A 12722-nucleotide genomic window follows, 5' to 3' on the forward strand; every position below is an offset into this window, starting at 1 on the left:
CCACCTATTCTAACACAGCATTCTATAGTAAATGTCATATATTTTTATAGTGGAGTTTATTAGTGCAAAAGAGCTTTATTACAGCTTGAGTTCCATCCTGTTCTGGTTTTCTATATACACATGCTTCTCGTATTTTGTACTTGTACAATACCTCTGTTCTACTCTACTCATTGACACCGTCTCCCATAACATCCTCATTAGGAAGCTGAGGAAGTGTGGGCTAGATGAGGTGACAGCGAGGTGGATGGCTGTGAGACAGAACTCAGAGGGTTGTGATTAATACAGCAGTGTCAAGTCGGAGGCCTGTAACCAGTGGTGTCCCCTAGTGGTCAATACTCGGTCTAATCTTGTTCAATATACTCGTCAATGACCTGGATGAGGGGACAGAGTGTATCCTCAGCAAGTTCACTGATGATACCAAACTGGGTGGGGTGGCTGACACCCCAGAGGGCCGTGCTGCCACCCAGCGTGACCTGGACAGGCTGGAGAGCTGGGCAGAGAAGAACCTAATGAGGTTCAACAAGAGTAAGTACAGGGTCCTGCACCTGCGGAGGAAGAATCCAAAGCACCAGTGTAGGTTAGGGGTGGACCTGCTGGGAAGTAGTTCTTAGGAGAAGGATCTGGGGGTTGTGGTAGACAGTAAATTATCCATGAGCAAGCAATGTGTCCTTGTCACCATGAAGGCCAATGGAATCCTGGGCTGCATAGGGAAGAGTGTGGCCAGTAGGTCGAGGGAGGTCATTCTCCCCCTCTACTCTGCACTGGTGAGGCCACAACTGGAATACTGTGTCCAGTTCTGGGCTCCCCAGTTCAAGAGGGACAGGGAACTACTGGAGTTGAGTCCAGCAAAGGGCAACTAAGATGATTGAGGGATTGGAGCATCATCCTTATGAGGAAAGGCTGAGAGAGCTGGGACTCTTTAGCCTGGAGAAGAGAAGGCTGAGGGGAGACCTTATTATGGCGTACAAGTATCTAAAGGGTGGGCTGAAGGAGGATGGAGCCAGGCTCTTTTCAGTGGTTCCCAGTGACAGGACAAGGGGCAATAGGCACAAGTTGGAACATCGGAAGTTCTGTTCAAATACACGGAAAAACTTCTTTACGGTGAGGGTGACAGAGCACTGGAACAGGCTGCCCAGGAAGGTTGTGGAGTCCCCTTCTCTGGGGATTTTCAAGACCCGCCTGGATGTAGTCCTGAGTAATGTGCTCTGGGCAATCCTGCTTTAGCAGGGGAGTTGGGCTAGATAATCTCTAGAGGTCCCTTCCAACTCTGAAAACTCCGTGATTCCATGATTAACGTTTCATTGGTGAGCAGTTTCTTATGGGTGTGAAAATAAGTCACACATGTTAGTTGCTTGCCTAATTTGCACCTCACATAATGGATTGCGTAGTTATTATCCAAGAGGCTTTTATGAAATAATTCCCAGGTTCTAGCAAAGAAAGTGAAGAGTCTCACACCTTCATCCGATTCTGTTTGATGCCTTCTACAATCTGCTCCATCTGCCGTAAAAACTGCTCACGAGAACCAGAAGACGCCATTGCTCTGGAAAGAAAAAAAAAAAAGTAACAAGTGACAGGGATGCGGGACAAGGTGTCTCATCTACAGCTATCCTGCGTATTTACCCATGTCCAAGAACTCACATTGCTTAGTGTTCTATGTAAAAATTCATCTTTTTAATCACTGATTTCAGGTAACAGCACAGCTCTTCAGTTGGTATAAGCTATCAGACATGAGAACAGAGACTACAGAGCTTATCACAAGCGTTCTTCCAGTCGGTTCAAGTCTGTTCCTTCCTCGCATGTGTTGTACAAATAAATAGCATAAACTTTTAAGAAAAGCAGCTGTTGTGAATATTAAGACTTCAAGTAGAGGACTAGTAGATCAGTAAATATTCAAGAAAGAATTTCATGCCCTAACAGGGAAAGCCCAGAAGTAATTTTAGACTTGTAACAGGTCTTAAACAGGTTAAGCAAAAATAAAACAAAAAAAAAAAAAAATACAACCCACCTGCCTCCCTTGTCCCCAACAAAAAAACAATCCAAAACCCAGCTATCAGTTACAGCAGTGGTTTCTACTGACTGGACAGAATCAAAAGGATCTTAACACTGAGCAAAACAGATCTAAAATTCCTGCTGCAAAGGAAAACATCCGAAATACTTATTTCCTTTTTTTTTTTTTTATTGTAATTAAAAGTTTTGGATATCCCAATAGGAAAAAAAAAAAAATAACAATCAAACTTTCTGAACAAACACAGAAGGACACAGGTGTAGCGAAGTAGAGTAAAGAAGAAATAAGTTACTCTGGAAAAAGAGCAGCTTGTAATTTCACAACAATAGTAAAAAAATACACTAAGAAGAATTGTTTAAAACTGTTAAACAGCCATCTCCTCCCCCAATGACTGCACTGAATTGTACTATTGTGACAAAACATCATACTGGACCTTTTTTTTTTGTGAAGTCAAAAAAACACAGAAAAAAATAAATGCTGGCTGCAACATAGACTGATATTTGACCTCAAACTTCCAAGGGAACCATGATTTTACCTAAAGGCTTCACACTTCATCAAAACCTTTAAATACAGAGTTAGTCTATAATAAACATGTCTGAAGTATGTCCTAATCTAATGTTTTGTACATAATGTAATAACCACAACTTCACAAAATGGAAAAAAAATATTTAAATTAATGCCAGGAAAATTACGACTAAATGATTTCTTTCCACAACTGCAACTGAAGAGCCAGATATTAAGAACATATGTTGGCTATAAAGATTAGGTAATTCCAAGTCTTTGATTCCCCAAACATTGGCTTAAACAGAATTAATAAACTAATTTATAAAATAGTTTACGTTAATAAAAAATTCTAACAATTTTTTAGACTCTATAACTCACGCCTGTTCCCATTTTTCCAACCAGCCATGCTACTCATTTCAACTACCAAGAGAAAAATGATCGCTACTTACTGATGAAAGTTGTCATGAATAGAATTCAGTAAGTTAACCTGTGAAACAGGAGGGGGAAAAATAATTAAGAAATTATACATTTGTCCTTTCTGGTATGAGTTTTCACAGAAAATAAAATGAAATTAAAAGAATGACTGTATAGACATTGCCCTGACAAGCAGTCAGCTATACGAAAATCACCGTAAGTTTTCTTTTGGAAGAGAAACCACAGTCCCTCTGTATTAGGAAAATCTATCCCAGTGGAGGAGCCACAAAAAGCAGAAGCAAGTCTTGGACCACAATTGCGATTTCTCATTTTACTGATGCCCAACTGAGAATTTTCCAGCATGACAACTTTCCAGACCAAAGCGATGCAGTAAAATGGCGTTATACATCTGCTCAACATGTGTCGAAACTTGACACACAGGTACCTTACAGGTAATCGTCCAGTGTTCGACAGCAACAGTGCACAACCATATGCTGCAGCTACGTTAGGTTCGCATCATTAGTCTTACTCGTAGGGATAAAGCAGAACAAGCAGTTTCACTTGGGCATATCCCTGACTATGCTTATAAGCCAGACAGGATAGCAAATGAAGAAATAGCTTTAAAAAAGAAGACTAAGCAAAACCAAAAACCCCAAGCAATAACTCCCCAGCGCCCAAACAAAAGAAACCCAGAGCATATTAACAGGACTGAAGGTGTTGGCTTTGACACTGTTAGCAGCACAGCTCTGTCAAGAAGCTGTAACTCGGGTCACCAGCCTGCTTTCGTTGTACAGACGAGTATTACAGGTTTCCAAACAGCCACGCATCATTACTTACTTTGCTTATATGTATTTTACAGGCTGTTAAAAGATGAACGTCTAAAAAGTATGGAATGGGATTTCACATGCACGACTTCTATTATGAGATACTAACAGTGCTCTGAATCAAGACAAAAATAGAAATTTATAACAACATCACAGGAATATTTTGTTGCTCTCAGTACAAACTCCCCCAACTAATTAAAATATATATATTTTCTATGTAACAAACTTGGACTTTTTTCTTGCTTTCTACATATTGCTGAGAACACTAAAATTCACCGAGTAGCAATTAACATGATTCTCGCTCTTGTCTTACTTATTGCAAGTCTCCTGTGGTTAAACCTTCCAAGCAGTTTTTTTTGATGAATATTTGAAAGCGCTCTGTACTACAAAAGACCTAAGTGTTGCAAACAGAATCAGTTGCCCCACTGCTATGGAAAGCTAAACTCATCTCTCCCAAATCTAAAATCTTCCGCCTGAAGGAGACAGCGATAAGCACATGTGTGGCAGAATCTGCAGTTGTTCCTCACCTTCCTTTGAAAAATTCAGACAAACAAATTCTGAACAGATTCCAAAGCAGTTAAGTTGCTTAAGAGTTCCTGTTACTTAGAGGAGAGAAATTATGCCGTGACTCATCAATATTTGCCAAGTCCACATCCTTGCCTCAAGATATTTCCAATAAACATGTGTTTAAGAATGTAATTTGAGTTTATACCACAAAACAGTCAAGTCGTGAAAAGCAGTACTGCATCACTATTGCACAGTAAGAGTGCTGATGTAGTACATTACAGATAGTAAATTCAGTATATAAACCCTCAAAATCAGACATTATGAAAAAATAAGCTTAAGAGCATTTTAAAAATGACTCTTTCACAAAATAGGATTAAAACATCAACCATATTCACAGAGACCTTTCATGTCAGAGCTACAACGTTTATAGCCAGAATTCCAGTGTATAACAATTCCTGCTATTGTTATTTTAAAGCAATTATGCTCAGCTTATTTTCTGCAAAGGTTGGGTTTGGGGGGAAAAGAGGAAAAAAAAAAAAGGGGGGAGGAGTACAGGGGGCACAAGAAAAAGCACAAACCTGTTCCAGAAATCTTTGTGAGGCACAGATGCCAAAGGCGTCTTTTGTACATGAATAGACAATATTTATTTGCTGAAACTGGTTCTAATATTAAAAGCAACACAAGGAAACCTCAACTATACTATACATTTAACAAAGTTAAGACTGCATCAGAAGACATTCAGACTTCTCTCTCTCTTGTGATTGACATCAAGCTAAAAGAAACCCTTGATCAATTTATTTGCCTTTTGAAATTATATCCGCGTAAGTGAAGCTTGGAACTGAAAAAAAAAAAAAAACCCAAACCCAAAAACCCACAACCAATCAAACCCCCCCAAAAGGCACTGAATTATATTGGCAAGAGTGGTCCCAATTTATACAACAATGAAATACATCTGCTCTGTATTCTGTCGGCTGTTTTTTATGTGCCCATTTCAAAAACAACCTCTGTATGCATTTTAAATGTTCAGGTTTGCCTTCTAAATAAAAAAATCTGTATTAAACTGTAACCTAGGGGACAAGTTAAAGTAACATGAATTCTACAGCTGCTGCTTAACATATTATTTTAAATCTGGATCTGGTATATTGTTATCTGCAACCTGTTGTATTACGCATTATGAATACATTTCACCATTTGGAATAATAAAATAAAAGCAGTGAAAGACCACAGACATCCAAAGCATGTGATAATCTTCTTAGATACTTCGGGAAAGCATTTGCCAGGACCACTGGCAGCTGTTAGATCACCCGCTCTTGCACAGGGATGCAAGTTTTACAGCCAGGGTTCCTGAATACTCAGTACGTAACTGGCATTACATGGTACATCACTGTTGGCTTGTAAAAAGTTGATGTTTGAAAGACTTTCAAGGACAATTCTTAATGGTATTTTCAGGAGACAAAAACGTAAGTTACACCACTAATTCCAAGATAATTTATCTGAGGATCTTAGGAACCATCAGGTAGAATAATTTTCAGAAACAGCATTCTCTCATGCTAAACTGAAACCTCCCCCAGAAATCAGGTATTTCTAGAGCACATGACAATTGTCACTGCAGGTTAAATTTTGGTAAGATCCTGCTTTGTACTGATCAGTGACCTAACTCAAAATATATATATACACACATATCAATAAAAAAGCCATAAGGCTCAATTTAGCACAGAACTTGAGATGTTTTTACATATATTATTTACATGTGTTGTTAAATCACCTAGTCACAGAGTACTTTTAAATTTATTGTGATGCAACTTGGATTCTGACAACGGTCATGGAGCGGTATAACACTTTTATGCAACAGAAAGAGCCAGATCTACCCTGCAGACAAGCTTTAAAGTACTTACATCAGGATAAACTGAGGAAAGTAAAAGTTTAGAATGGTACTTAGAATGGAAAGAGTATTCTGGGTGGGGTTTTTTTCCCCCCCCATCATCCTGGCCTCCAGAAAATCTGTAAGGAAGCCCAGTCTTGTATGTTTGCCAAAGGAAAAAGATATTATCTCTCTGAGTATATCTGTGAGTAAGTTCTGCATGGACGTAGAACATCGGTGAGCTTTCCAGCAGACTTACATGGAGCATTTTTTAAGGTTATCAAAACGAAAGCAGGTAAACTATACTCAGTTACTATAGAACTAAGTAGGAGAATCGGGAAGGGATGAAGTTGTTTCCCCCCTGCCACAGTCCACAGGCCCTTGGACATGCCTAATGTTACTCTAGCCTGAAGGGCTGCTGTTTGCCAAAAGTCCCCCCTGCTCCCCAACTACCTCTCCTCACAGTTTTACCACAGGTACGGTACATGCAGCATGGGTTAATTGTTAAAGAATAATTTTGTATTTAGACCTATTCCTTCAGTTGCGTTGTATGGCAACCAATCACATGCCCCGTAAGAAACCTACATAAGTTACTGACTTTACTGAACTGAAAAACTGAACGCTAACACATGTATTAGAATCAGCTGCTTAAGGGAAGGAAATGGTTGCTCATCATCTTCAAAAACAGCAGATGAAGGGTCTTTACACAGTCAGAAATTTGACTGCTGCTTGTCTCACAAACTAAACAAAGATATCTAAGTAGTGCAAAACTAACTAATCTGTTCTTATTTTATTAGAATAAACAGAGAAGCCTGAAGTATCACAACATTATATTCTTCTAAAGTAATGTCATAATTCTATCAAGTCTTGACTGCTCCTATTTCTCCACCTTTACCGAGGTCACATGCTTGTCGTTGCAAAAAAAAGAAAATGGAAATCACTTGATCACTTGGGAAATCAGCCCAAGAAAGAGCTGACCTCTACACAGTAGGGAGAGAGGGGAGAGAAAAAAAAAAACACATGAAAACTACTTTTCTGAAAGTAGTTTTCACTTTCATGAAAGCTACTCTTCTGATCCTGATCCAGTAAAATCACTAGCGAATTCACCGTAGGCAGGCTCAGACCGAGAACTAACTCTGATGTTGTCGACAGCAGCTGGAATTTGCTCTCCAAAGTTACTGACTGCAGCATCAGTTCATAATAAAAGATATGAACCAAAAAGAGAAAAAGAGGGTAATTTTGTCCTGTGATACCAAGGCAGAGATATTTGCTAATCAAATGTTACTCATGTTTCGTGAGCCCAGTAGTTTAAACATGCTGTACAAATAGCACTTTTACAACACAGACCTTTTCCCTCTTAACACTAGAAATATTCTTCTAAATCAGTTGTTTCATTTTTACTTACAAAGACTGTTAACTCTGCTTTAACTTTTTTATGACTAAATATGGTGAAAGCCAAGTAAAAATTCTTTATCTCTTTCTTCACAGACCGAATGTTTAGAAAACAGTAATAACATTTTCTTACCTCCTTTTCCAAATATACTTTCTTATCATCCAGTGTATTATAAAGAGTAAAGAACTGCTTCGTTTCTTTGTGAGTTGCTGAGACTGCAAGCAAAAAAGAGGGTAGAATAATAAAAAAGCATGAGGTGAAATAGAATCTGTAAAAATACTTCATAGGTTTTATATAACATACTTTCCACTATCAGTAATGGAACACAAGTCTTTAATACATTCTGGAAGAATATTCCCTCTGCATGTAAGTCTCCAGCAGGGTTTGCAGCTATCAGATTTTATGAGAACAACACAGCTCAGTGTTTAAATCAAGCCTCAACTGCTGACAGTCCTTTGTGCAACCATATGTTGGCACTATCAGCTGTGCTTCCTTATCACACTCTGTTCATCCTTCCCTCATAAGCTTTACCCTTACACCGTACAGGCTGCTGTGCTGCCAACAGTTGCCCTCGCTTGCCCACGGTGGCGGGGAGGCACAGGCTAGGCAGGGACAGGTATGAAACAGATAATCTGATAGCACTGTGTGGGGAAAAAAAGTGCATTATACTATATATTTCAAGCTACCTATGTGCAAGATGCCCAAGAAAGCTTTTACTGTTTCAAAGGCTTTTTTCTCTTCTTACAACTTATTCATGCTGACGGGATTAAATAATACTATCTTTCTAAATAATACTTTCTGATTTAGGTGATTATAGCAGATGTTGGTCATAGCTCGGTGGGGAAGGCAAGGCTCAGTCATGTATTCCCTTCGGGCCTACAAGGTGATACTCAAATTTGCTAAGTGTTCATCTATTCTTTAGTTCTTCAGCGTCTAAAGAAACCTAAGATATTTGTGATTCCCAAGGAGAGTTCAACAGAGAAGGACAGTTGGCGTAAGTGATAATGGTTACTATATTAAGCACTGTCTAGAATCCTGAACCTGGAAAAAATCATACAGGTTAAAAAAAGATAAACCTGAGTGACATTGTGCCCATTACATTAAACTCTAAAAGCTAACGAGTTGCCATCTTTAAGTAAAACCTTTACCAAACCGATACACTGGACTGAACTTTTGAATGGAACCATTTACAGACAGCATGACCTCCTCCCCACATCACATCGTCATTAAACATGCAAATGTTTAAAGAAAGTCCAACTTCTGATTTGTACAGTTCTGCTCTCCAGCTGAACAGCAACCCACATCTCAAAGTTGAACGTTTCAGTAACAGAAATCCAGCAGTGTCTAATTCTGCCGCTCAAAAGTTCAAAAACCCCTGGGTTTTGGCAACTCTGAAGATCACCTGAATCTGGCTAAATGAAGAGCCTCTGAAATATACCACAATTCACAGAAATACTTGCTAGCGATTTTTCAGCTCATTTTTCCAAAAGCCTACCGTGTACAATGCGGTTTCCCAGCCACAACTGAGTAGTTTGTTATCCTAGGTTGCTACACGTATTTTGTAGCATAGAAAACAAAGTCTCATAAAAATCAAAGCATCTTAAATCTACATCCAAAGCTGCAGAAGTCTCTTTGACCTTAATTTCTATACTTCAGATATAAACAAAGCCATCTTCTGAGCAGGTAGATGCTCTGACCACAGTTTATTTGTCTGAATTCACTTAAACATAACAGAAAACAATCTGTAGAAGATTTAATGTAAGACAACAAAGTTGTCTTTATAGCTGGACCTGATTAAATAAACTGCATAGCACATAAGAAGCAAAGTGGGGGGAAGGAAGAACTGGATTTGTACTCACTGAAGAAGTACATCTATTCCATGCACTGAATTAGACAACGCACATGGAAGATAATACATGACTATGTCACTAGAGATGCCTCAGCAGGGCAAGGGATTTGAATCAAAGTCAGATAACAATTTTAGAACTGCTCAACCTGCAAGAGCTTGGTTCACACCCGTATTTAGTAAATTAGCTAGTTCCTCCGGGTAGAAGCTTATTTTATCTTATGCTAATACACAAGCTGCATCCAAATATACAGTAAGTATACTAGTCTGTTACCAGTTTAATAGCACAACTTTAAAATTTTATTCAGTTTGCATGGTCCATACCATCTATGCCCAGCAAACGCATACCTATCCAAAAAGTCAATCCAAGCACGTTTCCCCAGTTTATAACTTCTCATCATAAAAAAAACCCAAAAAAACTTAAAGACAATTTGTACTCTGAGCCTACCAAGACATTGCAGGATATTTATAAATCAAAAATGAAAGAAAACAATCCCTTCAAGAAATTGCCTTTACTTTGTAGTTCTTGATATAGTTTGGTTCAGAACCAGGTATCTCACGTCAATAAAACCAATGAAAGCAATCTAACGTGCACAGCAATTAATTAAACATGACTCAAATTTATAGCACCCTCATTTGTAAAAGGTGAATTAAGGACTTTCTAAACACATTGGTTATTAAGCTAAATGACTGAAGATATTGCAGACAACATTTACTCCAGAGATTTTGTGCATCGTTTCACCCTCAGGAAAATTCTTGCAGCCAGCTTACAAAGGCTTGAAAATAGGTCGTATAACACGAATACCAAAAGACCCTTAAAATACCACAAAATTAGCAAGTGCTGTTGTTACATGCCATATCCTTAAAATGTAATTGCCCTCCTTTCAGGGCTTTAGCCTTCAGCAGGATGTTCCCGCTTGATATACATACCCTGACTGTAAAGTTCAATAAATCTCTTCTGATACTGTGTTAGCTCAGCTCGGCTGGGTACTTCATCAATCTTGCGTTGTAAAATGGCTATTTCTCTGTTTCTTCGTGCCTGAATAGAAAGTTAGGAGGGGAGAAAACAAAGCCTCTTCTTGTTCTTTTCTTAAAATGGATGCAGCCCCCCCCAGCAATATTTTGTTACTAAATAATTAATTTCAAAAAGAAAAAAAAAAGGCGTTGGCCGAGGCTCAGTGTTTTTTGTAATTGATTTGTGACAGAAAAACTTTTTAAAATTAGAACAACAAAAAGAAGTATTAGAAGTTACAAGATAAGAAAAACGTCAAGAATTTTGTACAAGAAAATTTACAAAGAGTTACTCACCAATAACAGCCGGATCTTTTGAAGTTTATCTTTCTCAGTTTTGTACTGCTGTTCTATAATCTTATTTGGCTCCTAGAATTTGAGAACCCAAAACAATTGTGTGTTACATTTGCAACTGCACCTCTTGTATGCTAAAATGTGCAGACTGGGTTTGATTCCTGTATTTGTCTATCTTCCATGTAACGTCTCCCACAATAACACTACCACTTGCTGTTTTGGTTGTTCTTTGTGGTTTTTTTTGTTGTTGTTGTTGTTTTGTTTGTTTGTTTGTTTTTTTTAAAAACAGTAATTCATAATCTGCATTAAAAAACTGACATCTTTTACTGTAAGACAGCGCATTTTGCTACCTTTTAAGCCTTTGATATTTTAGTATTTAGGATTTTTCAATAGTTTTTCCCACTGTTTTACAATAGTCACACTTTAAATGAAGACATCTATCAGAAGATTGCCTGTACTCCTTGTCTGAATACTTTGATTCTGCGTTGGGGTTAAGAATAAACATGGCCCAGGACAGAACTCTGACATGTATTCTAGATTTCCTGGATTGTGGACTTTAAGGTAATTTGTATAAAAATTTAAGATTTAGGTTTACATTTTAATTTTTTCATGCTGTGTTCAGGACAGCAGCGTCATGGAACCTATAATCTACCTCATTTCAGAAGCATAAATGTATCAAGTGTTTACCCACTGAAAATACAATTCAAGCTTTTCCTTTTTTGTTCATTCATTATTCATTACCATCAGTCTGGATGCACTTGTGTTAAAGCCTAACTTCTGACAGCTGCTCACGGCACGCAATGTACTGAGCCACTGAAAACCTGTGCTTTCATCCTTCAAATAAATCCACTTTTAAGAAAAAAAAAACAAGCAAAACAAACATCCTTTCTGAGGTAGACCTGTTTTTGTCAGAGGCATGCACTGCTCTTAACACAACATCCAGAAATTCTTCTCTGGTACTACAAAGAAAGTAGTAAAAGGCACAAACGCATCTATGAATTAGCGCCGTGGGTTCTGCAAAAATAATGAAGAATACTACGGCTATTTTCAGTTTAATGTATTTCTATGTTTATTAGCCCGAACTGTGGCTTTACCAGTGGTGGAGAATAGAATTTTTCAGAAATTGCAAAATTTAATGCTTACGAGAACATGCCAGAAGTCAGAAGGACCTAAAGCAGCGTTTTAAAATACAAATTGAAAATGAACACTTAGACACTTGCTATTTACCTGTTCCTCTCCATCTTCCACAGTCTCGGCTTTCAAATTCTCAATATCTTGTTGAAGTCTCTCCATTTCTTCCTTTAAAACAAAACAAAAAAAAGTTTAGGTTGCTTTTAATTGAGAGCCGTCCTCTTAACACAGGAGGGCAGGATGCTTGACAACATACCATGGACAAAATTGTGGACTTGACCACACTTTGTACTTAAGTTGGTAAGATTAAACAGCACGCCCTGGTTAAAGGTAAGGTATCCATTATTACTCATTACATAGAACTGTCTGCTTTTGTCAAACAAAGGAACAGATGTGTTTCTTACTTGCAAATATACTAGATCCACCTAAGACAACTAATGAGAAACATGGAAAATGAAACTGAGGAAGCAAAAGAGTATTATAATAGCAACAACATGACACAGGACTGCAACATACAGCATTTGTAAAAATAAAAAAAAACCCTAGAGTTACTTGCAAGGTAGCTTCCATTACAGTCCTTCAGAGCTTTCCAAAGGAGTATGTATGGGAGAACGAGGTTCCTATGCTCAGTGTATGCCTCAGGGCACTATTTCTCTTTAGTTCTTTTCATTCTGTTAAATGCCATCCACATAGTTTAAATAGAAGAGAGTTAAAGCAATTCTCTCCAATCATATTTCTAGGCAGTCCATAAACACAGCAGTAAACAGGACAGCAAAATGTAGTAATTAAGCAGTAAAACTGAAACATGCTCCGAGAACGGCAATAGCTTCATCTCAGGCTTGTCTCTTTTGGCTCCAAAGCTAGGGGCCTTCAGGAAGCTCTCCTCTTTGGCACTGTACCTCTCCTCAGGTCACCGTTGGCTGCATTATCCA

The 12722-nt window shown here is 38.2% G+C and overlaps 1 protein-coding gene across 1 annotated transcript in view; it reads right to left on the bottom strand.

The window, feature by feature from the left end:
- The window catches only part of CCDC93 (CCC complex scaffolding subunit CCDC93), a 52852-nt gene that overhangs the window by 5077 nt on the left and 35053 nt on the right, over positions 1–12722 (bottom strand). The window contains exons 16-21 of the mRNA XM_082483965.1: positions 11887–11958; positions 10663–10734; positions 10285–10393; positions 7641–7723; positions 2959–2996; positions 1456–1540 (exon numbers count right to left, since the gene is read on the bottom strand). Coding sequence (XP_082340091.1) covers positions 1456–1540; positions 2959–2996; positions 7641–7723; positions 10285–10393; positions 10663–10734; positions 11887–11958 — 459 coding nt within the window. The remainder of the gene's footprint in view (positions 1–1455; positions 1541–2958; positions 2997–7640; positions 7724–10284; positions 10394–10662; positions 10735–11886; positions 11959–12722) is intronic.

The sequence above is a fragment of the Vanellus vanellus genome, assembly GCF_965231255.1.
Source record: "Vanellus vanellus genome assembly, chromosome: 5".
NCBI classification, from domain to species: domain Eukaryota; kingdom Metazoa; phylum Chordata; class Aves; order Charadriiformes; family Charadriidae; genus Vanellus; species Vanellus vanellus.